Source organism: Hyperoodon ampullatus (genome assembly GCF_949752795.1).
Source record: "Hyperoodon ampullatus genome assembly, contig: scaffold_566, whole genome shotgun sequence".
Classification (NCBI taxonomy): Eukaryota; Metazoa; Chordata; class Mammalia; order Artiodactyla; family Ziphiidae; genus Hyperoodon; species Hyperoodon ampullatus.
In genome coordinates this window covers 5,719-28,491 of record NW_027641064.1, presented here as the reverse complement: position 1 = coordinate 28,491, position 22,773 = coordinate 5,719, and the positions used below count along the sequence as shown (strand labels likewise).

Here is a 22,773-nt window from a genome sequence, read left to right as displayed (position 1 = left end):
AAAGGCCTGTCGAACGGCGGAAGGAGAGGTGAGGGGTCCTTGGGGGGTTTCTTTAGCGGCTAGATACAAGGGTTTAGCGAGGAGAGCAAAGTTAGGGATCCAGTGTCGGAAAAATCCTATAAGGCCCAAAAAGGAGAGCATTTGTTCTGCTGTTTCCGGAGGCTGGAGTTCACGGATAATCCGGGTGCGATCGGCCGTTAGACCTTTTGTGGTAGGGGTAAGGTGGAGCCCCAGGTAGGTTACAGAAGATGCAGATAACTGAGCCTTGGCTGGGGAGACCCGATAACCGCGAGAGCCAAGGTAAGTGAGGAGATCTGCAGTACGTTGTCTTGAGAGGCTGAGAGATGGGCTGCAAAGGAGGAGGTCATCTACATATTGAAGGAGTGTGCTGGGGGTAAGGGAGCAGGAAGTGAGGTCCCGTGCCAGCGCCTGACCGAAGAGGTGAGGACTGTCGCGGAAGCCATGGGGAAGAACTGTCCAGGTGAGCTGACTGGAAGTATGAGTATCCGGATCCGTCCAGGTAAAGGCGAAGAGGAAATAGGAGTCGGGATGTAGGGGGATAGTGAAAAAGGCATCTTTGAGATCCAGAACCGTAAAGTGGGTTGTGGATGGGGGGATATGGGAGAGCAAGGTGTATGGGTTTGGTACTACTGGGTGGAGAGGAATTATGGCCTCATTGACTAGTCGGAGGTCCTGGACCAGGCGATAATCCCCAGAGGCCTTGCGGACAGGCAGGATGAGGGTGTTGCAGGGAGAGTCAGTGGGGATAAGGAGTCCCTGGTTTAGAAGTCTGGTGATAATAGGTTGTAGGCCCCTAAGGTGAGTCTCAGAGATGGGAAATTGGGGCCTTGATGGAAATTTGGAGGGGTCCTTTAGGCGGATGAGGACGGGGGAATGGTGTGTTGCTATTATGGGCTTAGAGGTATCCCAGACCTGGGGATTGATTGGGTTCGGTGTGATTGGAAGAGGGGGATAGGAGGGGGAGGGTTCTAGAGACAGGCCGAGAAGAGGAAGCAGGAGTTGGGAGGAGGGGACCTTAGGGTCAAGTCTAACCAGCTGGAGGGATGCCCCTAAGTGGAAAAGGACATCTCGGCCTAGCAAGGGAACTGGGCAGGATGGTATGACTAAGAAGGAATGAGTAAAAGGGAGTCCTTCGATATGACATGGGAGTGGACCGCTCTGGAGTGGGAAGGATGGTTTGCCATCAATACCCATGACCGAGATCTGGGAAGGAGAAACTGGCCCGGAATAAGTAGGCAGGACCGAATAGGTAGCCCCCGTGTCCACCAGAAATGAGATGGACTTACCCACTACCCGTAGCGTTACCCTGGGCTCTGTGAGGGTGATGGGCGTCTTCGAGTCCGGGCGCCGTCAGTCATCAGCCAATCCCAGCAGTTCGAGTGGTAATGCCGTTGGGTCGGCCTGCCCCCCGTGTGGAGACGCTGAGGGAGGGCCAGTCGTAGGGCAGTCACTCTTCCAGTGGCCCGTTAGCCCGCAGCTGGGACAGGGCTTAGAAGGAGGTCGGGGATTGGGACGTTGGCGAGCCCAGTGGCCTTCTTTTCCGCATTTGAAGCAGGTCCCCGGCGGGGTTGCCTTTTGCGGACCCCGTGGATGCTGTGATCCATGGGAGATGGCCGGCCTTAGGGCGGCTACAAGAGCTTGGGTTTGGAGGGCCACCTTCTGGTGCATCCGAGCCTGTCGGCTGGATTCTGCCAAATCCTCACGGCCGTTGTAGACTTTAAAGGCCATCTTTATCAGATCTCGAATAGGGGTTTGAGGGCCGTCTTCTGCCCGTTTTAATTTCTTTCGGATGTCCGGGGCTGATTGGGTGATAAAATGGCTGGCTAGGACCGCTGCCCCTGCCGGGGTGTCGGGATCCAGCCGGGTGTAGAGAGTTAAGACCTCTGTAAGGCGATTGAGAAAGATAGCTGGATTTTCGTTAGGTTCTTGGGTTATCTCTTTTAGTTTTTCAAAATTGACTACCTTATGAGCGGCAGCCTGCATGCCAGCCAGGAGGCATTGGATCATGAGGTCGCGTTTACGATGGCCGTTTTGGCCATCCTGATAAGTCCAGCCTGGATCGGTGCCAGGTACGGCAGTCGCTCCGACAGGCATGGAGTTGTCGGTAAGGTGAACCTGATCTGCGTGGTTTCGGGCAGCAGTTTGAATTCTTTCCCTCTCGTCAGGGGTCAGAGTAGAAGATAGGATCACAAAGATATCGTGCCAGGTTAGATCGTAAGCTTGAGAGAGGTAGCGAAATTCTTTGATGTAGCGGGAAGAGTCGGCAGAAAAGGAGCCTAATCGCTTTTCTGTTTGAGAGAGATCTTGGAGGGAAAAGGGAACATGAACTCTAACTAATCCTTCCACTCCTGCTACCTCCCTCAGAGGGCAGAGGAGATTTGGATCTTGGGAGTCGTGAGAGCGTGTATGTGCACTAACTGGCGAAGCAAGGGGCGTGGGAGGAGAAACCGTTGAGGGAGGCGGGGGAGCGGTTGGATGGGCCGGAGTGGATTCGGGAGGAGGAGGGACCGCTTCAGGGTAGGGTGGAGGTTGGAGAGGAGCTCTGGAGGGGGGGAGAGGCGAGAGATTCGGGTGGGTCGGCTAGTGGAGAGGGGTCATCGTCAAAGGAAATTAGGGGCTTGGATGTAGGAGATGTCTGTTGGGCAAGAAGGATCTGGGAAGTGGAACAATCGACGCAGAGGGAAGGGCGGGAGCGTAAATACCAGAAGGCCTGACCATAGGGGACCTCGGACCATTTGCCCATCCTGCGGCAGTAATTATCTAGATCACGGAGGATGTTAAAATCGAAAGTCCCTTCGGGAGGCCATTTTAGATTGATTGTCTAGAGGATATTGTGGCCAGGCCACAGTGGAATATAGAAAATAAGCCGTCGGCGACGGAGATCTTGGGAGAAGCCGAGGGCTGTAAAATTGGCTAGGAGACACCCCAGGGGCGTCTTAGAATCTGGTTTCGATGGTGAGGTTCCCATGACCCCCAGTCTGTCCCTGAGTGAATGGAGAGGGAGAGAGGCGTCCCTGGTCTCAGTCTCCAATTCACGGCAGGTCGGAGGGCAGTCAGGTGATTGGGACGTCTCCACTGTTGCCCGAGGCCCGGAGAGAGGACGGAGGAGTCCCTGACGCGGCCGCGATTTAGGGACAGGGAGTCCGGTGGGTAGGGACTCTGGGGTTCGGAGGGAACAAGGGAGGGGGACTTATCCTGTTTTCTGCCGGATCGGGTGGATGAGTAGAGGTTCCCTGGTTGTCTCCTGGGGGAGGGGAGGAGCGGCCCGCGCGGTAACCCGCGGGGCTTGGTACCCCTCCCGGGTTTCGGCACCAAATGTAAGGTCGGATCTTAACAGACGGCACCGCGAAACAGAGGAAAGCTTCAAGTGAGCTTTATTAGGGGGCGCTCCCGGGCGAGGTCCACTGGTCCAAGAAATGGGCCAGAGAAGTCGCACCCGGGCGAGAGTTGGGCAAGATTTTATAGGGGAAGAAGGGAAAGGGGTGTGGTGAATCTGGGAGGGCGCAGGGTAGTCCTTATTTGGTGGTCTCTTCGGGTATCGTGGCACTATCTGGTGCCGGTTGCATCAGTCTTGGGACCGTTAGTCCCGCCCCTCGAAAGGCGGGAAGGCTGGGCCGGGTGGAAGGTCCCCAGGTCAGTTCGTGGAACTGGGTGGTCTGGAAAGTCTCCAGGTCAGTTTCTGGACCTGGGTGGTCCGGAGAGTTTCGGTCTGATGCAACCTGTGAATCTGATTGCGTTCTGCTGCCTCGGGCCAGTTGGCCTTGCAGTAACAGAGAAGTGAAGTGTGTTCAGGCCACAGGTATAAGGACCCCGAGCAGAAAAGAGTGAGATTTAGGGACAGGTTTCCATGTTAGCACACTTAAATCACTCGATGCCAGGGAATCCCTGCCCTGATGTTGCAGCCTCTTCCGTTCTGGGTCAGCTGGGCAGGCTGCCCATGGCCGTGCTTCTTTCCTGCACATTCCTGCACATCCCAGCTGCCAACACCAGGCTCCCATCTATCTGGGGTTCATTCATCAGGACTGGTTTGGGGATGGAACAGAGAATTTCACTTTTTTACCTTTCTGATATTTCAGGAAAAAAGCACTTAGCAATTTTCCTGTAGAAGAGGTAACCAAAATAACAGGCTTGAGAGATCTAAAAGCTAAGTATTCTCCAGCTCGCTATCTTCACCTTGGTATTTAGAGGACCAGTCTTAACTTTTTGAGATAATTGCCAAAAAGACACTAGTTGATGCCTCCCTGCTGTCCACTGGCATCCCATCAGAAGCAGGGGCTGGCCTCGAAGGACCGTAGGACTGGGACACCAGAATGCCTCTTCTTGCAGTCCCTGAACGTGTGACTAAGCACTGGCATCAGTGAAGAGCAGGCTTCCTGCTGCCCATGGGGTATCATCACTGCCCACAAGGCTCAGCCAGGGGGAAAGTGTGCGACGCCCCCATCAGCACAACTTTTGTGGAGGGGGAAGTGCTATGTCCCACTGGGATTCCTGGAGCTCAGAGTATGCACTTGAGGGGAGGCAGCTACCCGCCAGCATCCCAGTGTGGCCACAGCCCAGGTTCCAGTCTGGCCATCACTGCCCTTCCTCCACGCTCCCGACACTCGGTGGCTCACGCACGTCGTGGGCACCACGCCGCAGAGCTCTGAGTTGGGATGACCTCCAGGTCTGTCTTCCCAACCTGTTTCTTTAATTTCCCAGTCGTAAAATCGGAAGAACGAGTGAGAATCACTTCAGAGAGCTTTCACTTCTGGCAGTGGACGTGCCCAGCTGAGGTTCTGGAGTTCAGCTCTTCCTTTGTCCCAGGTTCTAAGAGCGCGGCTCACCTTTCACTTCTCACTGTAGCTCACTGTCTGCCCACCATGGAGCAGCAACACACAGGTAGAAAATCCTTTCACTGCTTGGAAAATAAGCCACCGTTACTCGCTCACTTACTCTTTCCCTTTTTTCGTCTATTCACTCTTTCACTTATGTATTATTCATGTAATAGGTACTCATCAGGTATTTACTGTGTCCCAGGTGCTGGGCTAGCCCTGCTGGTGGACATCTGGCAGCATCACTTTTGCACTCCTAAGGACAAGCCATCATTGCTTGACTGCCCTGGGTGGGGGGAGCATGGCCACACTCCGTCCTGGTTTTTTTTTCGGTTGGGGACAGAGATGGCAGACTGACCTTCATCTACTTACGTAATTACTGGACATGATTCAGAGTCAGGGCTGCTGAGTACGGCTGCACAGGCTGCGCACTGCACAACTTCAGGCCAGTTGTGGAACAAGGAAGTCCTGTCTCTCGCTCCCGAATTAGTCACCAGCTGTCACTGCTCAGTCCCCCAGGCCCTGTGGCTTGTTCAGATCCCCCCTTGTGCCAAGTGCACAAGGCAGGGAGGAATCAGTCCTGGACCCCCAGCTCAGCCTTGACAGGAGGGGAACAGAGGGAGGGAGGACAATATGTGTGTCTGCGAGCTGTAGGGAAAAACCCAAGGCAGGGGTCAGACGAGGACTGCGGGGAACTCACTCCAGCCCCCAACCACATGCTGCAAAACCCGGTGGTCTTGCCTGTTTCAGAATTTCAGCATCTGTGAGGCGTCGAGTGGGGTAGTGGCTGCCTGGAAACCAGATTCTTGGCTTCCTGGCAGGAACACATGTTGTATTTAAATTGAAAAGGCCATTTTTCCTTTCCGGTGTGTGCATGTGTAGATGTGTACGTGCCCGTGCACGAGAGCTGGCCTGTGTCTGGCATGCACCTGGGTCTCCATGTGCAAACAATTCAGGATGGAATGTACGTGCCTCCATCTCCATGTGATTTGTACCACGTGTGGCGATGAGGATTTGGTAGATGAGAAACAATCTCCTGTTTTCCCACGTGGGATCCGTCAGCAAGCCCGTGTGTTGTAGGTGTCTGGGCCCATGAGAAGAACATGGGATGTAAGCGTATACCTATGGCATCAGATAATTAGGTGTTGGACATCACCAAGAGGCTCTTATCCCCATCAACTTTGTGGGGACGAGGCTGTTCTTGGGCATGAGAATAGGTTTTGCTGGTCCCTCCACACTTACTCACGTCTCCCGGCCAGGGGTGGCCCACCTGCCAGCTTTCAGGTACGGGGTGCACCCCTAGAACAGGAACAGGGTGCACAGTGACCGAATTTGCAGCCCTGGTCTCATGAGCTCCAAGGCCTTACAATCAAGCAAAGAGTACGTGATGGTGATGACACCACCTTGCATTTGCTTAGTACTTTCTGAAGTGCCTTCACCTGCCTTTTTCATTCAGCTAATCAGCATAGACTTCTTGCAGATGTGGCCACTGCGGGAACAGGTGGGCCACGGGGGTGACGTTATTCCTACTTCTGTCACATAGTTTGTTGGGATGAGAACCAGAACTGGAATTCAGGGCCCCCCACCCCGTGCTGAGAGCTTCTGCACCCTTCCTCTGGGAGTGTCTGCTAGCACCTGTCTGCGGATGCACCCCTGAGAAGGTGCCATGTATGTGCCTGCACAGGGGTCCTCAGGATCCCACGGGAGGGCCCTGAGGACCTCTCTGAGAAGTGACTGCTCTTCCTACAGAGTGGCGACAGGGAAGCGGGGCGAGGATGATCCTGCAGGACGAAGACATCACCACCAAGATTGAGAACGACTGGAAGAGACTGAACACCCTGGCGCATTACCAGGTGGGGTGACCGTGGAGTGGAGGGGGGCTAGCGAACTGGGCAGCCAGGTCCCTGGGAGTCTCAGTCCTTGAATAGCAAGGCTGCCCTGAGGCTCTTACCAAGCCCTAAATCCACTTCTTCACCAGCACTGCATGTGCCCTTAGCGACCCAGGGAAAACACGGCCCCCGGCCAGGAAACCCTGACCTCCTTGGAGATAGGTTGCCAGGTGTGTGCTTCCCGCAGAGCATAGGCACAGACCCTGTGGTACCCAGAGTTTAAGGCTGGGTGCTCCCCCAGGGAAGCATCAAGACAGAGGATGCTGGTGAGAAGCTCTTGCCAGAGTTGCTCCAAGAGTAAACCCCAACATAGACTACGATTCTGTATTCAGATCTGTCGTGCTGCGTCAAAGGAAAGCTGACAGCCTCCTTGGTCCCCTGGTTCTCGGTGAGGTGCTGATTACCCCTGAGGTCCACGTTCATCCTGGCTTGTCCTGATTTCCTGGGGTGGCAGAGTTTCTGTGCCCAGGCCCTCACCTGTCTTTTCCCGGTAGGTGCCGGATGGTTCTGTGGTGGCTTTAGTGTCCAAGCAGGTGACAGCCTACAATGCAGTGAACAACTCCACCGTCTCCAGGACCTCGGCAAGTAAATACGGTGAGTTCATTGAATCATTCTGGGGAGGAGAGGATGCCCTGAGCAGCTGTTGTCATTGCTGGCAGCACTGCTGGAAGGCAGTGGATGCCTGGGATGGGGCGCGGGGGTGAGGAGTGGGGGGGAGTCAGGCAGGCTGGCCACCAGAGAGGAACGCTGGCCTGATGCAGGAGGACCTTCATCCTCAAAATCAAGAAGAAAGTCTAACCTTCCTGAGCATCCTACAGTCTCTAAGATGCTTTCACATTTGTGATAACGCGTTATGAAGCGTCAGGTTCATAATCATCAGTGAATTGAATAATTATTATTTCCCTCTTACGCAGATTAGCAAATTATAACTCAGATGCACAGAGGCTAGATGACGTGTAAAGGTCACACACTATGAAGCAGTTGAGGGAAGGCACAGACCCAGGTCTCTGCTCCTCGGGGTGGGGAAAAGGGTGCTGGATGTGGGCTGGAAGCCTGCAAAACGGGCATTGCAAAAACTAGCAACTTCACGGGATGGTTCTGGAAAATAAACAGAAGACGACATAGAATGGTGCCCGCACACAGTGGGGCTTGCCTCTTTTCCTGCTCAACACTCATCTCACGACACCTTACGTTTCAGCAAGTAAGTGGGAGGAATCGGTCCAGGCGAGAGGGGCGGATGAAGGTACACAAGTGGCGGGGCGATCACTAAGCTGGTCAACCGTCATTTGGGGAGACAGGATCCCTGCTCTTTCATTGGTACTTAACTGGCTGCACTGGCTGCACAGAGCACACCCTGAGACTTGGGAGCTCTTATAAGGAAAGATAAAAAAGGACAAGCTTGGGCTTCCCTGGTGGCGCAGTGGTTGAGAGTCCGCCTGCCGATGCAGGGGACATGGGTTCATGCCCCGGTCTGGGAAGATCCCACATGCCGCGGAGTGGCTGGGCCCTGAGCCATGGCCACTGAGCTTGCGCGTCCGGAGCCTGTGCTCCACAACGGGAGAGGCCACAACAGTGAGAGGACCGCTTACCGCAAAAAAAAAAAAAAAAAAAAAAGGATAAGCTTTTATTTTTACAAATTGAATAACAAGGGCTGGAGAGATGCAAGTGCAGGAGGGAGGGAAATCTAAGTGGGTGGAGGGGCCACAGAGAGTTTCCCGGAGGTGGTGGGAGAGCGCCCCAGATTCAGGAATGGACGGAAGCGAGGCAAGGTGACAGCACCTGCAAATGCAGGACGGATCGGAGTTGGCCTTGGCTGGAGCCGAGGTGTGTCGTGAGTAATGGGCCGGAAGGCTGGGTGGCCTTACTGTGTGGGGTCCTTGCATTGGCAGAAAACATGATCCGGTACACGGGCAGCCCTGACAGCCTCCGCTCACGCACACCCATGATCACCCCTGACCTGGAGAGTGGCGTCAAGCTGTGGCACCTGGTGAAGAACCACGAGCACGGGGACCAGAAGGAGGGTGACCGGGGGAGCAAGATGGTGTCTGAAATCTATCTGACACGACTGCTGGCCACTAAGGTATGGGACTTCAGACAGGGTGTGGGGCACCTGTGGGTTATGGGATGGGACTGCCTCACCTCACAGAAATGCCACAGCAGGCAAATACCTAGCATCTCTGCTGCTGCCCCCTCTCTCATCCATTCATGCAGGCCCTGCTGATGAGTGCCGGTCTCCTTCCCAGCACAGAGCCTCAGAATCCTTCTCAACCCAGTGCTGCAGCCAACCCCACCCATACATCCGTGCTGGCATGTCAGAAGTTTTGATTCCGTCCCTTCTCTTGCCCTTGCTCAAATAGAGAGACACTAACCATGTGTATTCATAGTCTTCTGCCCCGCCTAACAGAAGAATGACTATTTCTCTGGGGTGTCGTGATGGAAACTGGGGCTCCATCAGTGACTTTCCAGGCACCGTTTCTAATCCTGGTTCTGGGGACATCCAGCACGGATCCAGTATGGGTGGGGTCGGCTGCAGCACTGGGTTGAGAAGGATTCTGAGGCTCTGTGCTGGGAAAGAGGCACTGATGAGCAGGGCCTGCATGAATGGATGAAGAGGGGGCAGCAGCAGAGATGCTAGGTATCTGCCAGCTCTGCGTTTCTCTGAGGTGAGGCAGTCCCACCCCCGTTAGTCCCTCACTCCTGAGACTGGCCTCAGCTCTGCTCTCTGCAGAGGCAAGTGAGTAACTGTGCATTAGCTGGCGTGAGTAATGCCTAAACAGAACCAGCAGATTGTGTTTGTCTGCTCTGACCGAGTGAGTTGTTCATTAGCATTTGTGAAAAGTGCTAAAATAACACCATCAAAGGGTGTTAAACCAAACCGAGTTGTTGGCAGAGGAAGGCTTCCTTAGGTCCAGTTATCGGTGTTATGTCTGTTTTCCACGTGCCGGGGAAATGTAAAGCTGCTCGAGACAGATGCAGGCGGGCGGGGGCGCGTGGGCAGGCTTTCACCCAAGCGGGCGTGGCTGTGCGCTGTCCTCCCCGCCCCCCGCCCGCCATCTGGGAGGCCAGTCGACCTTAAAACCCAGCCTCGGAGCTCACGGCGCAGGCGAGCTGTGTCCGAACTTGTGCCGTCCTCCGCAGGGCACCCTGCAGAAGTTCGTGGACGACCTCTTCGAGACCATCTTCAGCACGGCGCACCGCGGCTCCGCCCTGCCCCTGGCGATCAAGTACATGTTTGACTTCCTGGATGAGCAGGCGGACAAGCACGGCATCCACGACCCGCACGTCCGCCACACCTGGAAGAGCAACTGGTGAGTGAGGGGCGAGCAGATGAATGAGGAGAGGCCAGCCTGGAGTCCATGAGCTCAGGCGGGCCTCAGGCCTTGGAGAGGGGCCGTGGTCCACCTTCCCAGCAGCGACTCTGCGCAGGCGCTCTCTCGGGGCCTCCATCTCCTCCCCGATTACTTGTGTGCTCACTTCCTCTCTCCCTTCCCTCTAGTCGAATCATCCTTCATTCCTATCAGTCAGTCAGTCAGCAAACATTTAACCAACTAAATGAGCAAAAAGGAACATGCCAGATGTGGCAGCCAGGTGGCTCTCACATCCAGGTCCCTCCCCTGTGCCTGACACTGTGTTTGTTAGACCCTGAGGCTTCTGCCCTCCATGGGCTGACAGTCACGGGTGAGAGACAGGAGGGCAGCTGTTCGGACAGAGAGGCACATGCGACAATGGGGGAGGCATGTGTGCAGCTGGGTTGTAGAGGGGCAGCATCTCACAGTGACCTTAAGTGGAGTCTGAAGCACGTTCTAGGAGTGACCTAGGTGAACGAGGAGTGTTTCCATTCTATTCAAGAAGTGGTCTTCCCTTTCCACAAACCCCCTTCCCAAACTCCCTTTGGGGAAGGGACCGTCCCATAACTACCGTGTCTTTGAGACGAGGGGCTCCTCCTAAACGCCCCTCTAGGTGTCTCACCATGGCCCCCTCTCTCCTTTAGCATGTATCATCCTTTCCCTTCATTTGTGTGTCAGTCGTGTTTCACTTGGAGACTGCAAGGTCAGACATCAGTATTCAGCTCTTGTGATGAAACCTTGCACAAAGCTGGGACTCGATAAATATTGATGAAGATGCAGGGCCAAGACAGTCTCTACTTGAGAGTTCTACCTGGGATAAAGCTGCCTTATATTTGGTCCCTTCCGTTCCAGAATCCCCTCCCAGTAGTTTTACACGGTCCCTGTCCTGGGGTGCTCGTCCCCAGAACATTCTTCCAAAGCAGCACGAGCCTGCTGCCCAGCACCCACCAACGGCTAGGACTGACATGGTACTAGGGCTCAGCCAGGTGCCCTGACAACCAGCCCCAGGCCCCAAACCAAAACCTAGATTTAGGCAGAAGTCAGCCTGTGGCACTGAAACGTTACTTAATGTAGGATGCTCTGGCTTCTCCTCTCTTTCACCTGAAGCACAGTGCATCGCTACTAAAATTGGGAAATCAGGCAGGTACAGAGCTTTGGGCCATAGACCTGAAGAGTAGGGTTTGCTCCCACAGTAGTTCTCGGTGAGAGAAGATCTTGCATCGTGGAGTTCCTGCAATCTTTCTGAAATAAGACTCTTAGACTCTGGATTCCCATCTAGTACAGTACACGGGGTGAAGGCTGTTCTTTCCTCTGAAAGGCCTGCAGGTCTTGTCCCTCCCAGTGCCTGCCTCTAGGTAAGACTGCATTGCATTCTGCCCATCTTTTTAGCATGACTCTGCAGAGCTGTTCCAAGGGCAGATGCCCCTGATCTACCCAGTCTGCTTCTCTCTGCCACCAAGGCTTCCTACTTACCACCCCAGTTGAATGTCTGCAGCCTTCAGAATTCATGGAATGCCCTGCCCAGACCTTATCCAGATGCTGGGAGAGCTGGTATTTCCAAAACATCCCCCCTTGCTCTTGTAGCCTTTTACAAGTACATCCCCCTGAAATGGTATCTAAACCATTTGTTTTCAGCTCATACCTCCCGCTGGGGTAAGGTAAGGGCACCTCCGACGATGAGATGCCATAAAGTCCTTGGAGGGAGGGCAGAACTTTCCTTCCTGCCCGCTCTTCCAAGTGTCAGGCGTGTTACCGTAACAAGCTCCAGTGTCAGGGAAGGAAAGCCCGGGCAGGAGACAGCGGTACCAGCTCTCAGGTCCTCTCACCAGAGGACACACTCCCCCGACCCTGATCGTGGCCACCTGGGCAAGACAAAGGTAGTCCAGGAATTATGAAGCCTGCATACTGACTTAGAGTTAATTGTCCCTGATTGAAGAGAGGTCGTTTATTCATTCCTCGCCAAAGTTGTTAACTCACCCTCTCCCCTACTGCCTTCCTCCACATTCCCCTGCCTTTTCTCTTTTAAATAAACCTCCTGCTCATTTAGCCTGAGTGGCTGCAATCAACCAGAGATTAGTGCCACCACTAATGTTAATAATATGCTAATATTTCATTAGGCAGGAGCTTCTGTGGTTTCCCTGTTTGATCTGCCTGTCAGCACAACTGGCTGAAGAAAGGGGAATGTTGGGGAGAAACAACCATGCAGCAAATACGGGCTCCCAGAGTCCCTTTCCAGGTGGGACTTCTGGAAATGGGGAGATGTAGACCAGAGACTTCATCAGCTGGGCAGCCGGGAGTCCTTCATCCGGGGCTCTGAGCCCAGCTCTCATGGTCTCCCCTGGGCAGTTGCAGTGACCCTGACTTTCCCCTGAGTGTCAGAACTTTCTGTTCCGTCCCTTTCTTTCCTCTTCTGGATTTCCCAGGATGAAACAAGGGCCACTTACCATTGTTAGACCTCGGTGCTGCCTGCACGGCACACTTTGTGGGAACTCAGTAAATACTTGTGGACTGATTGGCAGTCTTGAATATGAGGCCGTACTGTATTTTAGCATTTGTTGTATGTACGTGCTGGCTGCTGGGAGATACAACAAATATAGAAATCTTGTTCCTGCTGGATCGAAATAATGTAATTCAGAAGAGTTGAAGTTGTAAGAGGCAAGCCAAACACACGCAAACATTATAACTATTATTACCAACCCTGAGGACAGCAACCAAGCAACAGTAAAGCATCAGGGCACATGGCAGGAGGTGAGGACGTGGAGGCACATGGCAGGAGGTGAGGATGGGGAGGCAGAGGGAGGGACATAAGCGATCCCCTGCTGGGTGCCACCCCACTTCCTGACCTGCGCCTCCACAGGCTGGATGGAAGCCGCAGACTCTGAGAGCCAGCAGAGTAGTCAAGGGGCAGGTGGGCAGGTTTTGCCCGAGGCCTCGGGACCCTTTCTAGCAACAGACAGGTGGCTCAGTTAGCAGACGGCGCTGCAAGTTTCATCTCCTCTTTGTCTTTGGTTCACTCCCCTTTGGCAGTACCTTCCTCTCCTCTTCCTTCAGCTTTCATCCAGCTAAGGAACACCTCTGCATCTCTAAAACTGAGACCATTAAGTGTCGTCCTCTCGGTGAAGACTTTCCAGATAATGCCCCTCTGGGTAGACTTGCTCACACCTCCCTGGCTCCCACACTGGACCCCACCCATCCTTCAGGTCCAGTGCCCAAAGTTGCTGATTGCACGTCTGACATCCCCACGAGCCCAGCAGTATGCAGACTTCTGGAGGACAGCGGATGGGTCTTATTCACACTGGACCCTCAGTTGCTAGCATAGCTCCTGGTATACAGCAGGTGCTAACTGGAAGAAAGGGAGGGGAAGGAGGGAACACAACGGTGCAGGTGAGAGGCCGGGAGTGGGGTTCGTTCAGCAAGCCGGCTTAGGGACGGGAATCGGTTAGCTGCACTTGAACTGTTCAGTGCCAGGGCCGTCACCACGTAGGAATGAGCCCATACGACCAGGCAGGAAGGGTGTGGCTTCTTCCAGTCATACAGTAGAGGGCAGAGAATAAGATACAAAGCCCAGGTTCCAGGCTATTGAAGGTTTGCCAACCAGACATGCCTTGTATCTGTGGCACAGGGGGCAGACGGTGGAATAGAGAGTCAGAAGTTCCATTTTCTAGTACCTGTCATGGCTGCCTCAGACCCCAGCGCCTTGTGTTCTCAGGGCACATGGTGAGTCCTGTGGTCCAGGCTGGGCATCGAGCCCTCCAGTTCCCATCAACGCTGTATCTCTGAACAGATTGTTCAACCTCGCTGATCTCCACGTCCCTGGAAAGTGAACTGATGACATAGAGAAGGCCCCTCAGAACCCTTGCTTCCCAGCCTTTTCTCTTTCTCCAGGGAACTCTCCGGGCCAATGTACAGTGCCCCCCTGCCCCCCAGCTCCCTTGACCATCTGCCTCTCCCCCCCACACAGCCTGCCCCTGAGGTTTTGGGTCAACATGATCAAGAACCCCCAGTTTGTGTTTGACATCCACAAGAACAGCATCACTGACGCCTGCCTGTCTGTGGTGGCCCAGACCTTCATGGACTCCTGTTCCACGTCGGAGCACCGGCTGGGCAAGGACTCCCCCTCCAACAAGCTGCTCTACGCCAAGGACATCCCGAGCTACAAGAACTGGGTGGAGAGGTGAGTGCTGGGCCGGGGAGCCCAGGTAGGCCCCGGGCTGGAGCAGGCAACTTCCTTGGTGGATGTGGGACCCCTTCCTTCCCCTCCGCAGTGGGCAGGGCTTTTGCAGACTGGTCCTGCACGAAGCCCCAGCCTGCAGTGGTGACACCCACAGCCCACGGACCCAGTACTGTCAGCTGAAACAAGAATGGGACATGGCGAGAAGCTGCCACTGCGTTCTGCTCCCCTGCATGGAGGGCCCAGCTCTTTCTAGGCCCAGGAAGGAAATAGAGTTCCCTGCTCTGATGCCCACTAAAAAATGTAAAAAAAGAAAGAAAGACTCCAGGGGACCGAATAACATCCTGCCACAGGCAGGCTGGAGGCCTGTCCCCATCTGCCCGTCCATCTGGCCGCTCTTCCAGTGTCCTGTGGGGACATCCTTGTTACACTGAACAGCTTCACACAGTCCCAGTCCCCTGACTCTCAGCACGATGAACTCTTGATGCCCGGGCCCTTACAGTGCCTTCCCAGCCATAGTGGCCCTAATCTAATCCAGTCTCAGCTATGCACCTGTGATGGGAGGACCACCTGTACGCTGTGCAGCTGGGTTCCTCTTGGTACAAAGCTAACTCACGGTAAAGAACATTCATGGTTTGGCTGGGCTGTATCAGCTCCATATGCCAAGCACCTGAGCTAAACAACCAGCTGAAAGTCTATTTATTTATTCATCACAGTAGCTCCAGAATATAAGAGGACAGGCTTTATAACCTCATTTTGTGCCTGTGAAGAACTATACATACAGAATGGTTGAGTAATCAGTCCGAGATGACTTAAGTGGCCAAGAGAAAAGTAGATCCCCAAATTCAGCTGACTCCCAAATCTCTTTTCTACAATTTATGGTACTTTTTAGACAGGGCTTTTGCCAACCCATATGGTATCTGTGTGAATTAAGGCAGGTGCCCCTTCCTACCAGACGATGTGGCCCCATGCCAGGATGCATGGTTTGTTGAGTGACAGGCTAGCTGTCGGTCCTAGCTCACCCTCTCAACCAAGCACCTTTGTGCAGTGAACAACCTGCACACCTCTACATGGCGGTCTTGATTTTAGAGTCCCTCTCTCTTCTAAGTAGCTTAAAGATAGGAAACCTGGATGGAAACTCAGATTTGGTGCTTTTTTGAAGAGTCAGAGACCAGAAATTGTCTTGACTCAGTGACTGAGACAAAATGAACAATATTGTTTCACCCATGGAAGACAGTCAGTCTCCATCTTTATAGCTGAAAATTGCCTCCCCTTTTACAGAGGGAATAACCGAGAGTGGGGTGGGATCCCGGCCACCCCAGTAACATAGTTCTGCTGGAAGAATTGCATTTTGTTTTCCCTCTCCCTCTGTTCTTTGATATCTCCCCCCACCCCTTCCTGCTGGTGCATGTGGTGGGCTTCCAGCCTTGGCTCTCAGAGAGACAGCTCACTCTTTTGTCCTCGTATCTGATTATGTCTGAGTCACCAAAGAGGCTCTTACCTCCCTCTGCGTCGACAGTGGCTCATTCTTCTGACAACAGAGCTGCCAGGAGGAGCAAGCTCTCCTGTGTGGTCAGCTGGCTCTTCAGCAAAGAGAGAGAAGAAAGAGACAGCAGCTGGGCTCTGGTTATCCCTGTGCCGGTGCAATGTCACTGCAATGGGACCTCGGGCAGGGAGGGAGAAAGCAGGGATGTGAAGGGCTGGGAGCATTTATGAAACATCTGTGTAGAGGATACTTCCCCAGAATGGCCCGGTTAGTCAGAGGTGAGAATAGTGCACGTGCCGGGCTAATGGTCTCCCTTTCACTTGGTGCTAAATGAGATTTGTGCCACGCAGCTGCTATAGCTCACAAGTAACCCCAGTCCATTTGGTTATTTTTAGGAGTGCCTTGATGGTCTCCATTTCTCATCCCGCCCATTTCTTAACAACCAAAGGCACTCTCAGGAAAGTCATCTCTCACTTGCTTGGGGTCCCAAATCATTTCTCCTCCCCTTCTGGGATGAGGGACAAAGACAGAGGGGTTGGGAAATAGCACAGATAGGTCTGGAGATCAAGCCTAGAGTGCTTCTTCCCTCGGTGATGAGTGGATCAGTTCCAGTCTCCCTTCGCAAGGAGGCTGGCCTCTGAGCTTGTCTGGCTGCTGGGAAATGAAGTCCAGCAGCACAGAGCTTGCTCAGGACCCACAGCCACCCTGATCGCCCACCATGGCCTGCCGAGGGCACTGGCAGCCTCCAGTTCAGAAGTGGCCAGGGCTTGCCCACTTCTGATTTCGATGTTCAGTTCCTGTGAGCGTGCGGGCAGCGCACACAGGGCCCAGGCTCACTGCCTCAGTGCTGCAGAGCGTGCCCTGCACACATCTGGGGGAGGGCCTGCTGTCCTCACAGCTGAGAAACGGGGTTTATTCTGGTGGCCCTCTCTATAGGGGGGTGGGAAGCACACGGCTTCAGGAGTCCTCACTAACTCTGCTGGTTGAGCAGCCCGAGTCACTCTGTCATACCTAAGCAGGCTTTACCTCCTAGAAGTTCTTCATCTACCCATCCCCCCACCATCCCCTCCCATTCTCCCACGCATCCTCCCATCCCTCATCCCTCCCATCCTTCTGCTTGTCCTCTCATCCATCCTCCATCCCATTCCTGCCTCCAGATACCTTGCAACGCTTGTGGTTGGTGGCCTCACTGCAGACTCCCAGTCTTTGCTGCCTCCATTCCAAGTATGAGGGGGTTTGCTTACGGCCACGTCTAGTGAAAGGGAGAAGAATCTCTTGGTTCCCCAGCAGCAACCAACAGCTACCCTCATCTTAGCAGAATTCAGCAGTGTTGTCACCAAACTGGTGTGTCATGCTCAGCAGTAATTTCTATTTCACTGTCAACAGCAGTAACAGTTTCATGTCAGAGTGATTGCCTCTCATTTTAAATTGGAATTAACCCCGTGGCAACAGTAGCCTCCCTCACCTGCAGGCACAGGCTTTCCACACAGGAGTGAATGGAATGGAGCCACAGTTGGGCCCCTGGGAACTGGGCCGGGGCATGCCACTTGCTGGGATGCCATCTCTCACCTGTGTCACACGTGAAAAAGGCTCAGAATCTTAAATATTTAAAAATGCCTCCTAAAGAAGCCATCCATTCAAAATATAAAACTTGGGGACAGTTCACCCTGGGAGCAATACTGGAGGTGAAGTATGGACATCTCATTAACTTACTCATTCAGCCATGGGTCAAACATTTATGGTGTCCATCATGGGTGCACTGGACGCTCGGGATGGATTGGACTTGATCCTTCCCTTGTGGTCCTCATCATGGTCAAGGAGGACACACAGGCCCTCTGCAAGCCCCATGAGCTGTACCAGTGGGGGCTCAGGGAGCAACGTCCTGATTCTGCTGGGCCTGGGGAGGTCAGTGAATGAACACAGAGGAAAAGACTTTTATGCAGGAGCTTGAAAAGTAAGTATCTATACATCAGAGCCTTGGGCTCTAAATGTCTTTCACGACTGCACCTTCATCCTTGAGGTGTTTGAAGGGATGAGGATACTTTGTTCTTCTCTAAGAGTCCAGGGCATTGGAGACCACCTTCTCAATCACTGGGGCCATCCTAAAGGCAGAGATGGGGTGCCCACCGTCACACACTGGGTGCATCTCACAGAAGCACATGAATGTAAAACACGGAAGACTGGTTAAGAGCAGAGAATCCAGCTCTCTGGGGCCCTGCCCTTTGTAGCAGCTCCTGAGGACCAGTATCAGGACCACAATGGGGCTGGCATCCCACCTGGTTCCCTTCTGGAGAAGGACTCGCCTGCAGGAGGACATCCCATGGGAGCAAGTTCAAGCACAGGAGCCCAGGCTGACCCTTCCCTTCCTCACTGCACAGCTAGCTGATAAGAGCACTTGTGTGAAGTTCATTAATGGGACATAATTGCATTCTTCACAATCAATAAGGCTGCTCAGTGGCAGAGCCCGGCGCAAAGCCCCAGCACAGCAGGTGCTCAAGAGAAAGCAGTTGTGCACACAGTGCAGAGATGCCAGAGTAGGGCCACTGTCAGGCTCAACGGGTGTTGGCCAGGGAGTGGGGTTGGGCAGAGCCCTGGAGAGCAGCAGGGAGAGGTCGAGGCAAGGGCAGCAGAGACCTGCAGGGGGAACGGGCCCACTTAGCTCCAGGCAGGGCTTGGGGTGAGGATGGGCCGAATGTCAGCAGACCTCAAGCCCCACACTCCTCTAGGACATCAGACTGCCCAGAGCCTCTCAGCTCAGCCATTTAGAACTTGAAGATGAGGACGTGCAGTCAAGCCACTCGTAGGCTTGTGTATGGCACTGACGTGCACTGGTCCCATCCAGCGCCCTCTGCACACAGGCAGCAGAGGAGGGGCGGGTTGCCCCGTGCAGACCTGACCTCACTATGAGCGGGAATCACGCAGAGCACGTCCAGGCTGGCTGCCCCCGTGGCTGCAGGTGAGCAGTTAGACCCCTGCCCTCCCACACTCCCCTCTCAACCCCACCTCACACTCTCTCCCTCTCTTTCTCACACAGACTCATTTTCTATACATCCTCTTTGGAGCAAAGGACTGGGCTTTTAGTGCGGTAAAGGCAGGCCATTGCGAAGGGACAGTGTTCCCCATGAAGACAGTGGTCCCTAACCTGGGCTCTGAGGCCCCTCACAGCCATAAAGGTCGCAGTAGGAGGCCTCATGCTATTTGCAGAAAGCCTGACAGAGCCGTCCCCCTACCTGTAAGGTTTCACGAGCAGGTAACGGGAAGGGCAGGAGTCTTTGCTTCTCATGACAATCACGTCCCATCAGGGGGAGCCTGGGGTTTTCCTCACGGTCAGTAGGTCTGGCTGTCCGTGGTGACAGAGTGAAACCGTCTGCAGGAAACTCTGGGCCCAGCCATGTTGCCAGAGCTGCGTCTGGCTGCTGGCCGCGAGACAGAAAGGAGAGGCTCGTTTGTTCCTATTTCCTCCCCCCATACGACCTGTGGACGTGACCCTTTACCGGACAAATGTATTTGCTCACTAGGCATGGAGTCATGAGGGGACGACGGCACGTATCTCCTTGGGAGCGGCGAGGTTGGGGCCGCCACTGACGCCCTGGGTCTCTGCTACCAAAGGGAACGTTGCATTTATTGCCTTCCAGAAATAGAGGCAATGCATCGAGTCTCTCACTGGAACTTTAGCACCTGGGATGTCATTATCTGGAACCCTGGGGGACCCTAAAGATGTTTTGGGGTGGGATTCAGGCCTGGAAGAGAGTGGGCTCTTCTGGGATGGAACAGAGGAACCAAAATGAAACAGGACAAGGAGCTGAGGGGCCCAAGGGCTCTGGAGACGAGGGCGGGCGAGGGAAGAGAGGACCCCACGCTGAAATAACGTGAAGAAAGGAAGTCCAAATGAGCCGGAGGCGGGACGGCCTCCGTGCAGGGCTGTGGCTCAAGTAGGGCGGCCAGGCCACCCCTTGCCAATCCTTGCCGGCCTGGGGATGCTGTGGCGCAAACTGACCTGTCATTCACACAGGCCCTTGAGCATGATGCTGGAGTAGCACAGGAATGCCACCTCTGATAGTCTGCTACCCAACTCCTGGGCACCTAGGGGCAAAGGTGAGGGTGGGCACAGGATGGAGAGATTCATGGTCAGCATGGTAAGGGATGCAGAGAGAGAGATGCAGGCCTGAGGTCCAGGGTGAGAATGAACCAGAGCCTCTGAGAATACTCCCTCCACTCACCTGATCAAGCCTAGAGTTCTGGGAACCCAAGGCCTGTCATTGTCACCTGCACCTTCCTAGGTGAGAGTGAGTGACTCTCTGAAAACTTTGTTCCCCAGCTGCCTCACTTGCCTCACCCTAGTCCCCGCCCTGCTGACTGTCCCTGCCACCCTCCTCTGTTCTAAGCGCTCAGGCTCACTCTCCCCAGCAATGAAGCCACGGGCATTCAGCGTGGGCTGAGCTGGGACACCACAAGGACTCCTGGGCGTGCTGCCCCACGGCCCTGATGCTCCCCTGCCTTTGCAGGTGCCTGGTCTCTTTCCCGTAGCCTACAGCCGAAAGCACCTGTCTTGGGGGGCACCAGGGCCCTTCAGTTCCTCATTAGGAAACGACACAACTCCCCTCTGGTGGGAGAGTTGGGGGTTGCTGCATAAAATGTCAAACTGCAGAAATTAAAAATGTGAATGTTGGCATCTAATTAACCAGTTGACAGGAGTGCACAGCTGCAAGTGACAGTGACTGATTGCCTTCTGCCAGCCTCTCCCCGCCAGCGGCCCCCAGCCCCACCCTTCTCCTGGCTAACCTCAGAGAGGGGAGGACATCAGGGCAGGGCAACTGCCTAGAAGAGCCTTCAGGCCCCATGGAGGGGATGTCTTGCGTCTGTGGGAGGGGGCGTTAGAAGGACACACAAGGCAGGCTGGACCACTGTTCTGGGAGCCGGGAGCAAAGCCAGTGCGGGCGATAGTCGCTCCTTCCTCCTGTCCCCACCCTGTCCACCCTCTGATAGTGTCTGGGTCACCCTCCGAATCCGCTGGCCCCAGACCCGGCACTGGGAGTTTCCACCTCTCCTCTGCCCCACACGCACGGTTCCTCACTCCCATGCCTCGGCAGGTATTACTCAGACATCGGGAAGATGCCGGCCATCAGTGACCAGGACATGAATGCGTACCTGGCTGAACAGTCCCGGATGCACATGAACGAGTTCAACACCATGAGCGCGCTCTCCGAGATCTTCTCCTACGTCGGCAAGTACAGCGAGGAGGTGAGCCCTGCCCTGCTCGGGGCCCACTGGGAAGGACGGCGGCAGAGACCCAGAGATCCCTGCCTGGAGCAGCCTCTGTGCCCAAGAGCACCACGCCAGACTCACCCCTCCCCCACGTCTGCTGGGGAAACTCTACCACCCGGGACTTGGGGGCTGTGCTCTAAAGACAGGGATGCTAGAAACATACCAGTCTATCAGTTCTGCATTAATGCCTGTTCTTTTCAGATATATAGATCAAGTATCTCTTGTTTTTTTTCTCTTTATTTTCTCTTCCCTGCTGTTCCCTCTCCTTTATTTTTTCCCTCCCTCTGATCTAATTCTTTTTAAGCAAGCAGTTCCCCACTTCCATAAGGAAAAGAGAAAAGAAAAGAATAGAAAAGAATAGAATAGAAAATAGAAAGAATAGAATAGAAACAAGATGATAGGGTAGGAGAGAATCAGAACAGAACAGATACAGACTAGAGCAGAATGGAGTCTATAGTTGCTGCATTCCCTAGTTAGGAAACTTCATCTGGGGTCATTGCCCCTGCAGACACTGCCTGCTTTCTGGCCAGCACAGAGGTGCCTATGGTTTTCTTGGTCATACCGGTATAGACCAGGTAGGTTCAGAATCCAGGCTCCCCATGTCTGAGCAGCAGCACAGCTGCCCTGTGAGTGGAAGGTGGTAACAGGAGCGGAAGTCACCCCGAGACACTGAGCACCGTGCTTCCCGCTGGGCATGGACCTGTTTGCTGTCTAACCCCTAGGTAACTGCAGCAGCCTGGCACAGGTGTCTTCTGCCCACTCTCAGCTGTCTTCTGTGGGCAGTGAAATGTACACATGTATTCAGACATGCTGGTGCATGCACTGGCATCCTGCGCTCACTGACACCTGGGTGCCCACACGTTTGTTCCCTATGCCCGAGCGCTGCCCCGCACCTCCCCACCCCGTCACCCAGGCTGTCTGCCTCCCCAGCCACCTTGTGTGGGCCGCTTCACCTGCACACATCCTCCCAAACCCTCTGACCACGTCCCCTGTCTGTGTGTACCCTAAGAAGACAGACACACGTACGCAAACTAGTGACTGCCCCCTTCTTGGCTCTTCAACAGATCCTTGGACCTCTGGACCACGATGACCAGTGTGGGAAGCAGAAACTGGCCTACAAACTAGAACAAGTCATAACCCTCATGAGCTTAGACAGCTGAGAACCGTCCTTCCAGGCACCCCCTGGAGGGAGGGACACACCAAGCCGTGCCTCAGTCTAGATTATCATCTTTACCAAGTGCAAGTTCCGACTGGCGTCAGCAGCATCCCCTGAGCAGCGCTATCTCCCTCTCTCTCTCTCTCTGCCTGTTTCTGTCTCTCTCTCCTTCCTGGATCCCCTCTCTTTCAGTTGCTCTACCAACATGATTGAGCCACGCCACCGACCCTCGGTTAGTCCAGGATGGCCCGCCCCGCCCCATGAGAGACCTGACCAGAAGACATCAGAGGGGGCCCTCCTTCCCTGCTGACCTCATGCATTAGCAGCAGGGCCCGAATATGGATGAGGAGCCACGGATGAAGGATGTTTCTGTACTGCTACTTCTCCTCCCACGTCTTGATAGCCCCGCATTGAGCCGAGCGTTGGCCTGCGGACGAGGCAGTGAGCTCTGTATTACCTTCACTGGGAAGACGTCTCCTGGCCCAGGTTTCCATCTCCAGGGGGTCTGTCAGTGGCGTGGTCCCTCTGCAACTGTGAGAAGAAAGGCTGCACCTCCTGCGTGTGGCTGGAGTGGGGAGCGTGAGGCGTCGTGGGGTGCCTCGCAGGCTGTCTCCCACTTGTTGGATT

At 54.5% G+C, this 22,773-nt stretch overlaps 1 protein-coding gene across 1 annotated transcript in view; it reads left to right on the top strand.

Moving 5' to 3' along the window:
* LOC307069981 (plexin-A4) overlaps positions 1 to 22,150 on the top strand; it is a gene marked incomplete at both ends in the record, with an annotated part of 104,561 nt that extends 82,411 nt beyond the window's left edge. Inside the window, 7 exons of the mRNA XM_079728606.1 lie at positions 6,582 to 6,685; positions 7,216 to 7,315; positions 8,611 to 8,801; positions 9,860 to 10,029; positions 14,030 to 14,242; positions 20,816 to 20,966; positions 22,055 to 22,150. Coding sequence (XP_079584732.1) covers positions 6,582 to 6,685; positions 7,216 to 7,315; positions 8,611 to 8,801; positions 9,860 to 10,029; positions 14,030 to 14,242; positions 20,816 to 20,966; positions 22,055 to 22,150 — 1,025 coding nt within the window. The remainder of the gene's footprint in view (positions 1 to 6,581; positions 6,686 to 7,215; positions 7,316 to 8,610; positions 8,802 to 9,859; positions 10,030 to 14,029; positions 14,243 to 20,815; positions 20,967 to 22,054) is intronic.
* Positions 22,151 to 22,773: the final 623 nt, after the last annotated feature.